At 40.9% G+C, this 15550-nt stretch overlaps 1 protein-coding gene across 1 annotated transcript; it reads right to left on the bottom strand.

The window, feature by feature from the left end:
• Positions 1-10102: 10102 nt before the first annotated feature.
• On the bottom strand, positions 10103-12040 carry LOC123089465 (uncharacterized). The gene is made up of 4 exons (XM_044511142.1): positions 11887-12040; positions 11606-11788; positions 10882-11151; positions 10103-10623 (listed from the first exon to the last, which is right to left on the bottom strand). The coding sequence occupies exons 1-4, from the start codon at positions 11890-11892 to the stop codon at positions 10570-10572; spliced, it is 513 nt and encodes a 170-aa protein (XP_044367077.1). The 5' UTR covers positions 11893-12040; the 3' UTR covers positions 10103-10569.
• Between the last annotated feature and the right edge of the window lie 3510 nt (positions 12041-15550).

Genomic DNA, 15550 nt, shown 5'->3' with positions numbered 1-15550 from the left:
GGCGCCTGGAGCCACAATGTACACGCCTGGAAAAGGAACTCCGCTCGTGACCAGCCCACAGGGTCGTAGTCGTCACGGACGCTTTCGTAGTCGACGGAAACGTCTCCTTCCACCAATGTACACGCCTGGAAAAAGAACTTCGCTCGTCGACTACGAAAGCGTCCGTGACGACTTCGTCAATCTCAAGATGATCTGCCGAAGTACTTGCACAAGCAAAGTGGAGAATTGACAACCTGTCATAGCACAACACATTAGACCAAAGGAATTCATCCCCAAAATAGATGGCATATAAATTCAGTTAAAAAGTCAATGCTTTCAAATGTTGACCAAGTATATATAAAAAATAAGAAGATAAACAATGTCAAATCAATATCAATATACCGACCATTAGATATACTTTCATAATCTATTTATTCAATGCTGGTGTGGCTCAGCCATTATTACATGCGAAAATTCCAAAGCCTACACCTTCTAAATGACAGCCTCCTCCTACAAGATGGACCAAGCTGAACGTTGATGGGCCTCTATCTACGGCCGATGGTACTGCAGGTGTTGACATGATATTGTGTGACCGGGATGACGGCATCATCTTCTTGGCTTGCCGCTCTCTTTGGTCCTGCCCTGGCGTCCTGCATGCTGAGCTTGCTGGCTGCATGGAAGGATTGGCTTTGGCGCATCAGTGGACGGAACTTCCAATCATCCTGGAGTATGATAGCAAGATGGCAGTGGAGATGATCACATCAACAAGACACAATAGATCCATATACGGCATGGTAATTTCTAAGATCAAGTTTTTTTTGGATCAAAGAGAGTGTGTAGTTACTCATACTAGAAGAACGCCCGTGCGTTGCAACGGGGCCACATTAACTTTAAGAGTTCAATATTAATTATGTTAATAATACATTTAATATTCTCATACATATAAAGTGACACTGGCGACCTTTTTTGTTAATTTAGCAACGGGCTCAGTTGCAACGGGCTCTTTATACATATCAGACAACTCGCTACTATTTAAACTACAACTATGGCTACCAATATTTTTTTGTCAATTTAGCTCAGCAATAGTGCCTGGCTTAATAGACTGCTTTGCATTCACCCCCTCAGAAGACAGAAAGAACCAACTCAACATGTCAGAAGATTAACACAAATTTCATTTGTATGGCATGAACATATAGCAGGAGCACCAACACATAGATCAACAGAGAGCAGAGCACAACATGCACACACTCAGGCCATCTATATCATACACACACAGCAACGCACACACGCATCACGCTGGCATACACATACAGAAAAGCAGGCACACACGCATCATGCGCATTGGCCGGTGCGACGCACGCAGAGCAAGTACGTACGCACGGAGAGCAAGCTAGCAAGCACGCACGCGTCCAACCCCGCCGCTGCATGCGCTGGCAGAAGGTGAGGCAGCAAGGGAGACTGCATATTGAAGCTGTCCATGCAAGGCTGGAGGTGCTGGGCCGGCGACGGCGGTGTCGGGACGGCGCTTGATTCGTTCCCGGTGGCGTGGAGCTTGGGGCGGCAACGCGGCGATAGCTAGTGCTCGGGGATGGGGGTTTGGGGCGGGGGCAGTCGACCCGATGGCTGGCGAAGTTAACGGGCTCGGGCGGCTGGAAATTCGGCGGGTGGCGGCGGCACAGCGCGAGGATGGGCAGGCGGAAAACCTAGCGGGCGTTCAACTACCAATACCCACGCCTTTTTTAGGGGAATTGCTTGTGAAAATAACGTGCGACGACAACTTAGCGAGCGGATCCCCTTAAAAAAGACATAGCGAGCAGATTCCCTTAAAACTGGTAGGAATGGATACGATTGACGTTGATAAATAGTGGTGAATGTTGGCCTAATTTACTATCATCATGCATGGAAACGAATCATCAAGAAAAAGAATACTTCCTATTACTACACTCATAGGAAGCTTCCTAATCTCTGCTACCAAACAATTTCTGCCCAAACAAGGAAGGAAAGTTATGGACGTGATTCGGAAAGAAACAAACGTTATGAAGATTAATTAATTTAGATTTGATCTTTAGAGATTGATTGTGATTGATTCTTTTACATAAATACATTACTAAATAATTTGCGTCAGTATGGAAAGTTCTGATCCGTTCAGTTTTTTTCGTTGTGTGAGAGGGTGAAGTGAAAATAAACCGATGAAGTGGGGGAGGCGACGAAAAAAATCTACGACGGTTAACCTACGAAAAAAAACCGGACGAAAGTGGTGGGACAAAAAAAAACCTGGAAGCGAGACTACCAACTGCTCCATTAGGAGTAGAGATTCCTAGAGAGTAAAATAATGTAAGTCATGTTCTAGCAAAATTTGGTAGATCGGAGAACCGCACGGTTGTTTGGCTCCGTTCTGGACCGGCTAATATCCCTAGTCTGTGTAGGGATGAACTTATTTGCTTTGAGTAATACACATCATTTTACCCCCGTAAAAAAAAAGGTCATGGTAGGCAGCTGGCAAGAGTTTGGCGGAGAGCTTAAGTGAGCAGCAAACTGAAACTGAAGAAGCAAGCGGTGTTCAATTTGACGCCGGCCTTGGTGTTGGTCACTTTCACCAGAACTGAAAAGAGTAGATTCATGAGCTAAAATGGATCTCCATAAGAGAGAGCACGTGGATCGGCTTTGCACAGCGTTCACTGTGCATGTGAATCCTATATGACGCATTAAAGATCACACTGTCGACAAAACGCATTGGTTGCAATGTAAATCGGCCGGCCCATTTATACTACAGCGCATCCCTTTTTGGGAAGCTTGTAGATGGTTCCTGATCGGTTAGGCCAGGGACTTTTTTCCTTCTTTTTTCTTTAGTTTTTTGTTTTGTTTCTGTTTCATTTTATGTTTTTTGTATGGTTTCTTTTCCCTTTTTCCAAAATCATCCTTAAAAAATCAGAATATTTCAAAATTGTCTTAGATTTGTCTGAGATTTTTAATATTATGTTCGAAAATTCCAAAAAAAATCCTGTTTTGAAAATTGGATCACAAATACCAAAAAGGTTTTGGAATTTCAAAAACCTGTGTTTTAAATTCGTTCCCAAATTCAGAAAACATGTTCGTTTTGAATATTGTTTAAATTTAGTAAAATCGTTTCCAAACTTTTGCTTAAATTTTCTCAAAAAACTGTTCTAATTTTTCAACAAATAATCATGAATTCTCAAAAGATCTTGTTTTTTGAAAATAATCCGATATTTCAAATGTTGTTGGCGCTTTCAAAAAGAAATAGTTCTTTATAAAAAAATTCATATTTTCAACAATTAAATGGAAATAACCGACTATTAACTGGTTGCTAAATTACCAAGTCGCTACAGTATACAGTTGGGGTTGTTACATTTTTTTAGTAACTGTTGGGGTTGCTACAATGCGTCGATCCTCACAGTGCACGTTAAATGGGCCGGCCCAGTTGTGGCTAAGGTAGGCGTCGTCACCCTGTTTGACGCTCAGTGTGTTCGTTAGCGGCTCCGACACAAACTGATGGTTTTCACATTTAAGCAGCCCAGTCATGAAAAGCCCCACTGTAGGTTTCAAAGCTCGAGGCAGATGATATCCTTTAAGGCTGGTCACAGTAGGGAGGAACTTACGAGTAACATCACACACTCCAAGAAACAATGAGTCTATAACCTAATAAATACATCGTTGCATGACACTACATAGATGTTCCTACTCACTATGGAGGTAGTAACATAATCTAGGGAAGTGTGTAAGTTACTAGCTTATGTTCTTGCCCATTGTGACCAGCCTAATCTAGTTGATTCCACACTGGATTGTACTACCACTTAACCAGCGATATAATTTTAAGAAGTTAGACAACGGTGGAGCACTAAAGGGACGAGAAATCCTGAAATTGAGGAAGCAAACTGAATTCCAGTTCACCCCGGCTTTTATATAGTTCACTTTCTCCAGGCCTGAAAAAGAGTGAATTGATGGGATAAAATGGATCACTGTAGGAGAAAGCGGACGACTCGGCTTTGTAACAGGTCAGTCGGGAAGATTTCATTCACCTCCCACGGGCTACTGATAGCGGATACCACTCGTTTCGCAGTAGTAGTGACTTGGGCCAACCCGGTCTATAGGTAGCTGCAAAAAGTTTTGTTTTTTGTTTTTTTTTCTTCTGTTGTGCGTTGGTTCCTTTTGTTTTTTGGTATTACAGATTTCGGTTTTCTACTTCAAGTTCTATTTTTTATTTCATTTTTTCTCATGGCTTTTGTGTTCGGTTCTTACTTTTTCCTTTTCCTTTTTTTCTTTTCCAAAAATGCATGGAAATTTTGAAAAATTGTTCGGAATATAAAAATCCCATCTTAAAAATATTCCCAAATTCCTGTAATGATCGCCTTTTAATAGAACATAGTTTCTAGAATTTTTTCTGTTTATAGATTTGTTCACAAAATTTCAGAATAAATGCATTTTGTAAAAAAGTTTCGGTTTTCATAAAATATTCCAAATTTCAAAAAATATTTGGAGATTTCCTTTTTTGTAAAACGTGGTGACATTTTTAATACATGATGAATAAATTAGGTTATATACAATTAACATTTTACAAATAAAATATTTAAATACATGTTGACCAATTTTTAATACAGGCTCAACATTTTCAAATATATAGCGAAATTTTTAGAATTTATGACGAACACATTTTTGTGTACACTAAACATTTTTTTTATTTTGTGAACATTTTGTATGAATCTTGGAACAATTGTTTGAATCTATCAACATTTTTTAAAATTTATGAATTTTTTTGAAAACACCAAACATTTTTAGAAATTTGGAACATTTTTAAAATGATAAAATTAACCAAGGAAAGAGGCAACCAAAACAAATCTTGTGCCAGAATTGTGTCCGCCCATTGGCACTCTCTTTAGCGTCGCCTGGACTGTTCGACTGGCGCGCCTATGTCTCTCTTACAGCGAGATGTAGGTTGCGTTCTCGTCAGGCGCCTCACTAAATGGCCCGCGCGGGAGGCCACAAGCCAATGCCAGAATTGCGCACCCGCATTGGCGCTCTCTTCAGCGTCACCTCGACTGTTCGACTGGCGCGCCTATGTCTCGCTTATTGCCAGACATAGGTTGCGCTCGCGTGAGGCGCCTCACTAAATTCCCAACGTGGGAGGGCACAGGCCACTGCATCATTTTTTTCCTTCTGTTTCTTCACTTCCTTGTTTTCTATACCTTTTCTATTTTTGTTTAACATTGAAATATTCTAAATATATATTAACAAAAATACTTTACATAAAGCATTTGTAAAAATGTTAACCAAGCATTTGAAAATGTGAAATGTGTATAGAGAAGATGTTTCTTACATATACAAAAAATATGCAATGTCTATGAAAAAGGTTGATCACTTTTTTTAACAAATCAAGCATTTTAAACAATGTTAATAAATTAATTGAAAAATGTTAATCAAGCATTTGAAAAATGTTAAATGTACACATAAAAAATGTTTCTCATGTGTACAGAAAATATATAGAAAACAAAACTATGTACATGAAAAAATGTTGATCATGTGTTTAGAAAATTTTAAATATGTATACAGAAAATTATTCTCATTTATACAAAAATTGTATACAACAAATATACAATTTGTATGAAAATGTTAATCACTAAAAAAAGTTAATCAGGCATTTGAAAAAAAATGATGTATTCGAAAATACATACTAAACAAATACAATGTGTATGAAAAAATATCATGTTTTTAAAAAATTCTAAATGCGTATTAAAAATGTTCCTGGAGTATACAAAAAAGTTATACATTATGTGTGATTTGTTTTTGCTATTTATTGAAAAATCTTGATCATGTATTAATAAAAATTAATCTTGTATTTGCAAAATGTTAAACATGTATATAAAAATTTATTTGATGAATACCATAAATGTACAATGTGTATGAAACATATTAGTCATAAAAATATTAGGTTTCAAAAAATGTTAATAATATATTTCAATAATGTTAACGTGTATATAGGATATGTTTTTGATATATATGAATGTACTAGAATGTGCACAGAAACATGTTGGAATGTGTTTTTAAAAAAATAAACATGTTGGAATGTCACATCGCCCCGCTCAGTTAGGGCTTCAAAGCATACATACTGCCGTGTAGTTACGGTTCGGACATGATGAACTTAATGTTGTGTACCAGAACGACCGGATGCCCGATGGTTAAGAAATGAAAGGCTTGTTCTCGCAAAGAAAAGAAAAAACTATGTCCAGAGGCCCAAAGTTGTGGCTAGTAGGACGACATGCTGCGAGCGACGACCGTCGGTGCTGCGAGCAACGGCCGTCGATGCTACACGGACATTGAGACTTTGTGTGTTACATGGTGCGAGCATGCGAGGCAGTGCCACTGAGAGTAGACGGGTGCTGCTGCGGGGATGCTGCCGAGAACGGTTGACGCCGCTCCAAGTGTGGTCGGTGTTTCATGGGAGGGGCACAATGCACGCTGATGGGAAGAGAGGCATGAGATGAAGGAATGTGTTGCTGGGGCGAGAGAGGTGGAGTTGAGGATCGTAAGGTTGTGCACGTATGAATCGTACGGTGACCGAATCGGTCGGCCGATGCTGAGCAGCGCCCAAACACAGTTCAAAGTTGATAAAAAGAAACTCCCACCATGGAAAATTAAAATTAACAAGTATACAAGTTTGTCTTCACCTTATCAGCAGCCCCAGCCCTCATCTGCTTGGTAGCAACTAAAATTCATATGCCTATGACTAAACCAAGGTATTTTCCACACACAAAAAAGGGTTAAACCGCGGTACATATGGCATATCTTCTTCCTCTTTTGCATATGGGCCCGCAGCTAATGCGTTTTCATGAGAAACCTGGGCGTGTGGTGTGTCTAACTAACAGATTGCTCGAGTACAAATGCTTTGTAAAAAGCAAATGTGTTTATGAAGGACTCATGGCATAACGCATGGATAGTCTTCCTAGTGTTTACAATGGTCATCCAATCTTACACCACTCTGATCTGACCTGAACAAGATGTCTTATGCCCGTGCAACACCAACTGTTATCCCTAAAGAAACCTGTCCTGACTCACTGCAGGCAACGAGCAGATTTATGTCGATCCTAGTACCATGCTTTTAGCTAGCCTCGCACTGCAGCGTTTAGGCTAAGAAGAGTTTGGCACCCCAAGGTCACTCTTTGCACCTGGCTTGGGCGTACCCTGCACACGCTCCCATGATTGCTGCACCCTAGGCCGGAGGACGTCAAGACACAGGCCGGCAACATGGACGATGACACTGTGAAGGCGATGATCTGTTTTCAACAGGGCACTGCCGCAGACCAGACCAACAGCGCTTCTTCTACGGAGAGCTGCCGGAGAAAAGTTGCACCCCAAGTCGGCCACAATATTTTGGGGTTTCATGTTCATCCACATTGCAAAAAAGTTCTTGTTGGTTTACAAGTTCAGGTTTAATTTCTGTACGGAGCAAAAGAATCCAAATGGTAGTGCAGTGTCGTTGTGATTCATCAATAATTTAGCTCGTTGAAAGGGATAATCGCGCAATGAGTCTGTCATGAAGGGGTCAAGCTGCTAAATAGTCCAAGAGATTAGATGATAATTAGTGGCACCCACCAGATACTAATTAGGTTCACTTCCTCCTTTCCCAGGGCAAAGTCGTACTACTGGTTCTAATAGTACTCATTGCCTTTCCCCGGCCAGTCAGTCAGTCAGTCACGCACCGTAATTTCATACATCGGGAAAGATCAAAAGGATGCATCTGAAAGAAGACACCAAAAGAGAGAGGCGGCACTCAAGTAGTCACCACATCAGTGGCACACCTTGGGCGCGCCATCATTCTCTTGCTATGCAGTCAGAGCTTCTTCCCAAATTTCATACATCACTCAAGTAGTCACCTCCTGGGCATGTCATGATGTCATCGTTTTTGACTATTCATCACACCTTCCGGAATTTCATACATCAGGGATGTGTCAATGAGGGATCTTTCAACGCCCAAATCTGACTACTGAAGCAATTCCATGTACATCGGAGTTTTAGAGCCTAGGTGCACATAAGCTGGTTCTTTTTTTTTCTTTGAAATTGAGATCAATATACAGGTTACAGATTCAAAAAGAAAAAAAATCTAGGTTATTTTTTAGGCTAAGCGGGCCTCTCACCAACCAGGTAGGCTGGGCTGAGGACACCCTTGTTGGTTTCGTTCTGGGCCACCCCAGGCAGCCCTTGACGCATACAAGGAAGACTACACAAGCCTTGTCATTCAAAACAAAGACTCCTTATTCGTGGAGGACTCCTCTCCACCAACATAGCCGACTAGAACTCTTGTTATCCTACATCTTTGGTATCTTATATAAACCGAGACAGGGCTAGTCGATAGATCATCTAATTATAACTTGGATTATCAGATCAACATCAACGATCTAATGGTACATCAACCTGTACTTTGTACGCATCCCAAATCAGTACTACAACACAAGCAGTATGTAGGGTATTATTTCCTCAGACCCCGAACCCAGGCAAAATTCCTCATCTTGTTATCATCCTATCTAGGCTACTAGCTCAAGATCACCTGCGCGAGATTTGCCGGAATCAACTCCGTCACTAGGTACACCAGAACAGCATAACCCATTCCACAAAACTTAGCAAAAAAAAACCATATCTCTATGCGTTCCGCAAAAAATCATGCAAATAGAAATTTTCTAGAAACTTGCCGTGAAATGATTTTTGTAAAATAAAACATCATTTTTGACCTGGGTAAAAACGATCGTCAGGAGCAGGGGCGGAGCTAGGCTAATTCAAGGGTATGCAATGCATACCCGATGATTTTTGCAAAAATATTTCAGTATATAAGCTTCTATATGCATGTATATAGCGGATGGCAGCCTAGTTATACGTACAGGATGGAGAAATGAAGAAGAGAACGATTCGGCACCATTAGGGGCTTTATTGGGCTGCTACGTTGCTAGTACAGTGCTACTGGGCCTTGTCCTTCAGGCTTGACGCTGGCTTTTCATCGAAGTCCAGGAACCAGCCCGTCTAGTCAACCTGCGACTGCAATTCCGCAGATTGGACTGCCGCATCGTAAAACTAGGGCATCGCGCATTGGCCGCATCTGCCATCGGAAGCAACCGCCGAGTCGTCCATCGTGGATCGCCGCCTGCGGCCTGCCGCCGATCAACTGCCTACACACGTCCTCTGCATTATGCGATCGGCAACGACACATTGCGCACGGCGCATCCGCCATGCCCGTCTAGCAGGCAAGTCGTCAACAGCTGCGTGCGGAATTTCACCAATCGTCTCATTGTGATTCGTTATTTTTTTCTAACATTTTCTCCAAATTGTTTAATCGACAATAGATGATTATTTTAATTTTTAATTTTGTTTTGATTAAATTACTGGAGACCAATCCTAATATGATTGCTCGGCCAGTTTCTTTTTGCGTAAATTCTTGATGCAAATAAAGAAATATTTCATCATTTCTCGCTCCCAAAAAGGCGATCGTAGAGACATATTATAATTCTCCTTATACTTGAAACATAGCTAAATTATTGGACATATGTCGCTACAAAGAATAATTTACAGTTCCATTATGAACTTTTTTATCTCTTATTATATAGTTGTGTAGAAAAAAAACTTCGCATACCCATGTCGAAAATCCTGGCTCCGCCACTGGTCAGGAGTGTTGCAGTTTAAGTTTTCTATTTTAATGCACGCTGCGGGTCGTCATAGTATTATCTTAAGAGTAGGTTATTAACAAATATCTATATGCATGTTTTTGGAACTTTTTGATAGATAGAAATATTTGGTCTTGAAACGCAAAATGTGTGAAGGTTGTTATCTCCAACCTTGTTGTGTTGCATGCACACGTTTAGGGATGCATGCGGACACGAGCGTCCACAAAAAGCATAACTAGAACTAGCACAATTCATATAGTAATGAGTATTAGTGTATGCTTTTGACTTTGCGAACGCTCGTGGACAGGTTGATGCCGTCCGGCTACAACCCTGCACGCGTTTGCATGAAGCGGCGATCGCGTGATCAGTCAGCGAGGCCGGAAAGAATCAGCGCGCAATCACACCCTACGTCGTAAGCTAACACATGGAAAGAGCAATGACAAGAGACATCGAAAGAGCAATGGATTTAACTGAAAGAGATACGGTTGGAGTCGTGCAGAACAAGACACCACCGCCATGGCTCCTCCCTTGTTATTTTCTTTTCATGCATGCTCGACAGGCACAGAACAAGTCTCCAACTACATGGACACATCGAGTAGCAAAGCCCATCGGGAAAGATGCACGCAACGGTGGAAGGAGAAAGCAGCACTCGAGTGGGCGTTTGGCACGGGGAAATGACGCTGCCTGCCTGCCGCGTGCCGCGCATCACGTCGCCGTCTCCGTCTCCGTCTCCGTCTCCGTCCATCAAGCCGTCCATCCATCCATCCATCCATCCTATAGTAAAACGCATAATACTAGGACTATAGTAGAGAGAGAGAGGATGTTTGACATGGCGTGACAGCATCATGGCCCATGGGTTTCCGCTCCTCTTTCTTTCTCCCTCTCTTTACAACACGCACGCACGCCAAGGCCAGATGGTTTACGATCCCTAGGCGGAGACGCAGCCCAGGCACCCGATCCACAGCCTTTTCGTCAGCCTCTTCTGCACGCAGGAATAAAACACCCGTCAGTAAGATAAGACCCCTAATTAAACAGCACTACTAACACTCGTGTCAGCCGCTTCTGCAGCCGCAGGAACCAAATAAACAATCGTCAGTACGGTATAAGATAAGACCATAGCTTAACAGTGAACGAGTAGTGGAGTGCATGATTCCTCTGTTGGTAAGATAAGACCATAATTAAGCAGTAAACACGACAAATCCTTCAGGTTTCGTCGGGGCCCCATGGGTCAGACACTTACGCGTGGGTTATTATTGTGGCAGAGCATGTCCGGCGGGATCACGTAGAGGTCCTCGTCCACGGCCTTGACCGCCCGCACCCTGTGACCTTTGTTGTAGCCTGCGGTGGTGCTCAGGTGGCCGTCGGCGGCGTGAGGGACCTTCAGGTAAATTTCTATGGGCTTCCCCCTCCCCTCCTTCTTCGGCCCGTGCTCTTCGCGCAGCCCCACCACCACCTTCTGCCTCTGCTCCCCGTCCACCTCCAGCGTGCCGCTGTCGCTCCACTTCACCACCTAGTAATAGTGAGCACAGAGGTTACAGCAAAAAGTAACAGCATTTCCACTGCGAGCAGCTGTATAGCTATAGGGCTCGCTGTCTTTTTAGGACAATGGCATTTTTTTACTTCGACACCGGGAGAGTGAAAGGCTTATTCCTGGACGTCATGACTGTATTTCGTACTACTCCATGTGTTTTGCTAGTCCTTTTGCTAGGGCGGCTGCCGCAAACGTTTGCGTTTCTTCATTTCTACAATGCTCCGAACTTTTCCAAAAAGTAGCTCGTTCTATACGTGTACTACAACACTCATTTAGTAGTAATCTATGTGACTGTGTGATGCAATCAGAAGGACTCCTCTGTTGTTTACAAAATCAGTAACACAACTCATAAGGCAAGAATCCGTGTGCTTGCTCATGAAGAATCCATGCGTTTTTTCGAAAAGGATGACGAGTCCATGCAGTACGTACTCACCTTTTTGAGTGGCTTCGGTGAAGTCGGCAGTGAGACGAACAGGCCGGCCTGCATGGCGGAGTCCAAGCACTGGGTGACCGGCCAGTCCCCGGCGCCGTCGCCGTCGCCGTACCCGTACCCACCGTCGTCGTAGTAGTTCCACTCCCCGAACGCCGGGATCCGCCGCGGCCTCGCCCGCACCTTCTGCATGGTATATAAAAACATGAGCAACATGTTCAGAAGAGAACCAAAAAGCGGGAAGAGATGCATAGATCCATGGCATCGTCGATCGATCAGATTACCTTCATCGCAGCGGAGCGGTCAGTGACGGACGGAGTGAGCTCTGCTCTGCTCTGCTTGCGGCCTTCAAGCTGAGGAGGTGCTATGGTGCTACCAGTAATGGTAGCTAGGAGCAGAGCAGAACGTGCAATATTTATAGAGCGAGCGGGAGGAGCAGGGAGAGGTGGGAGGGAATGTTTTTGTTTTGCGCTCCAACGGGAGTAGGTGGTGGCTACGCAAAAACAGAGCAGGTGCAGTGGAGGTGGAGTGACCGGCCAATGGTGGGTGGGGCCGCCTCTGACGGCGCTGTGGCTGTGGAAGCACTCGTACGTACGGGTCAAACAGCGCAAGATGCGGGCGCGTCACTCACAAGGACTGGCCGCACTGTGGCTGACTGCCGCGTACGTGCTCACCGCAGCGCCTACGCCCAGCTTCGTTCCGTTCGCTTTTTTCCTCTCTCTTTTTTTTCGCTGCCTTCATTTTTCTTCTCAAGTTTTTCTCTGCCTTCATTTTTTTTCTTTTAAATGAGAGATATACAAGAACCTATTTCCTTTTAAATGAGAGATGCATGAAAAGCTAATTTACTAATGTCCTAAAAATGTTCAAATCGTATTTTACAAAAACAAATAGTATATTACAAAGTTGTTCACCGTGTATTTAAAAATTCTTCATGTAATTCAAAATAGTGTTCATGACTAAAAAGAATGTTCATCATGTATTGATAAAATGTTCATCCTATATTAAAAAAAACAGTTCGACGTCTATTTAAAAGCTTCAACATGTAGTAGAAATTTTTTATCATGTATTTCTGAAAATATATATTAACAAAATGCATGCATCTTTTGAAAAAAATCACATCTTACTAAAATACACAACAAACTTTTTGATACATTAATCGCGTATTAAACTAGATAATTTAGAACGGAATGTTCACTACGTACTAAGAAAATGTTCATCACATATTAAATAAATCGTTCATTGTCTATTGAAAATATGTTCACCATCTATCAAATACTTGTTCACCGTCTGTTTAAAATTCTTATACAAACATATTAATTTAAAAAGTTAAATCATATCATTTCCAATACACATCGAATGTTTAAAAAAATAAGTTGAACCTTTTTAAAATACTCGATGATCAGTTTGTAGATACAGTCCGGAGAAATGTAATATTCACTGAAATATTTACAAAAAATGAATATATCTTAATACACGATGAACAACACATGATCAACCTTTTAAAAGTACACATCAAAAGTTGTTATACACATGGTGAACATTCTTCAAAAATACGATGTGAGCCTTTTCTTAACAACACAACGGGCATTACAAAATTTTGAACATATTTGGTATACGTGACGAATTACAAAATTACAAAATTATGAACAGCAGAAAAGAAAAAGGAACAATAAAAAATGTAAAATATGATAAAGATAAAAGATAAAAGAATGAATAAAATTAAAACATAAAAAATAGAACAAAATATGAAAAAAAGAAAAAAGGAATGGAAAGGAAGATGAATCGACACACATACAGCTATTGTGAACATACGCAAAGGCTATATTGAATGAAATCACTAATTCAGGAGTATTTCTTCCAAAGATCACTTTCACCTCCCCAGGTTGGGACAAGTGGCGTGCTGCATGTGCGCCACTTATCGCTACCTAGGAGATTTCCCTTTTTTTAGATCCATTTAATTGAAATGTTTTATCTTCTAAACCGTGCGTCCAAATCTTAAACCGCTTTCATCATTGGATCCGTCGGGTCGAGATCTTCAAAAATAGATCACATGTTGATAGGTTTTGACGGAAAAAATCCATGAAAAATTCGGACGAAAAAAAAGTACCTCTCGCGGAAGAAAAATAAATAGAAAACATGTTTTTCTCTTTTCCGAGTGCCTCACATGGAAGCAAAAACGTGCCTCTCATGGAAGCAAAAATAATGTGTTTTTTCGTATCCGAGAGGCATGGCCATGCCTCTCACGGAAGCAAAACCGTGCCTCTCATGAAAGAAAAAATAACAGAAAACATATTTTTCTTTCTGTTTTTGAGAGGCACGGTCGTCCCTCTTGCGGAAGAAAAACCGTGCCCCTCGCAAATGGAAAAACGCATTTTTTCCGTTTTTGAGAAGCACGGTCGTGCCTCTCGCGGAAGCAAAACCGTGCCTCTCACGGAAGGAAAAAAAGAAAAAGAGAAAACACGATTTTTTCTTACCGAGAGGCGCAACCGTGCCTCTCGCTGAAACAAAATTGTGCCTCTCACGAAGGAAAATAATGCATTTTTCACGAAAAAATCAATTTTTTTGTAAAAAAAGACCGGTGAAAAACCTAAAAGCCAAAAATAAAAATAACCGATCTAAAAAGCCAAAAACGCATGCAGAGAAATAAAAGAAATCTAGAGGGAGCCACCAGAGCGCGACACGTGGTGGCAGCTGAGAGCGCGTCAAGTGGCACGCTCTCAGCCCACCCTCAAGTGATCGTTGGGAGGCTCCCGCAGGAGTGCTCATCAACTAGTTGCTCTCTAGTGTTCCATAGGTCTCGCCTGAATTGTCTACAGTTAAGGGCCGGCCCATTCGCGCATAATTAAAAGAAATAGACTGGTCTAGAACTTGCGCACAGGCTTTTTTATTTTCTTTCCTTTTTCTTCCTTTTTCTTTGGCTTTCTTTCACTTTTTTCATTGGTTTCCTTTTCTTTTCTCTCATATTTACATTGTTTTTCTATGCACATTTCTGGTATACATGTAGTACATGTTTCTAATACACTTTCAATAGTTTTCAAATAAAAAATTAATATTTATTTAACACATGGTCAATATTTTTTCTATACACATTAAACAATTTTCAAATCCTTGTTTATCATTTTTCAAATACTAGATTAACATTTTTCCATACATGGTCAACATTTTTTGTACACATTTACAGTTTTTTTTCAAATCCTTGATTGGCATTTTTCTCCAAGATTAAAACAATATTCATTACATGGTGAACATTTTTTCTATACACATTTAACATTTTTATTCAAATGCTTGATTACATTTTTTAAATACTATATTCATATTTTTTGAATAGATGGTCAATTTTTTTCTATAAACATAAAAAAATTCAAATGCTCGATTAACATTTTTCAGATACAAGTATATTTTTTAATAATGGTGAACATTTTTTCTATACACATTTAACATTTTTCAAATCCTTGACTAACATTTTTCAAATACTTGTTAAACATATTTTCAATTGCTTAGATTAACATTTTTAAATACATGATCGACTCTTTTCAGACACATTATATATCTTTTGTATACATTTTTTGTATACGTGCATGAGAAACATTTTCTCTATGTACTTTTAACAGTTTCCAAATGCTTGATTAATATTTTTTGAAATGTTTGTGAAAAGGGTTTTGTAATATATATATATATTTAGAAAATTGGAAGTATAAACAAAGTAAAAAAATAAAATAAAAAATGAGGCAGTGGCCTTCCGTCCCGTGCACTGGCTGGCCCATACGCTCGTGTGACTGCTAGGCGCTTCATCGAGTCGGAAGGTTGCCTATAACATGTAGAAGAAAGCTAGCCAAACAAAAAACCGATAGAAAAATATTTATTAGGCTGAGCCGATCCAAACAAGTTTTGGCACCGAGGAGATGTAAAGAAAGAAGTATAGTTTTCACCCTCAGATCCCACTCAATG

This window comes from Triticum aestivum, chromosome 4B (assembly GCF_018294505.1).
Source record: "Triticum aestivum cultivar Chinese Spring chromosome 4B, IWGSC CS RefSeq v2.1, whole genome shotgun sequence".
Taxonomy (NCBI): domain Eukaryota; kingdom Viridiplantae; phylum Streptophyta; class Magnoliopsida; order Poales; family Poaceae; genus Triticum; species Triticum aestivum.
The sequence above is the reverse complement of the archived record's forward strand: the minus strand, read 5'-3'. Positions and strand labels throughout refer to the sequence as shown.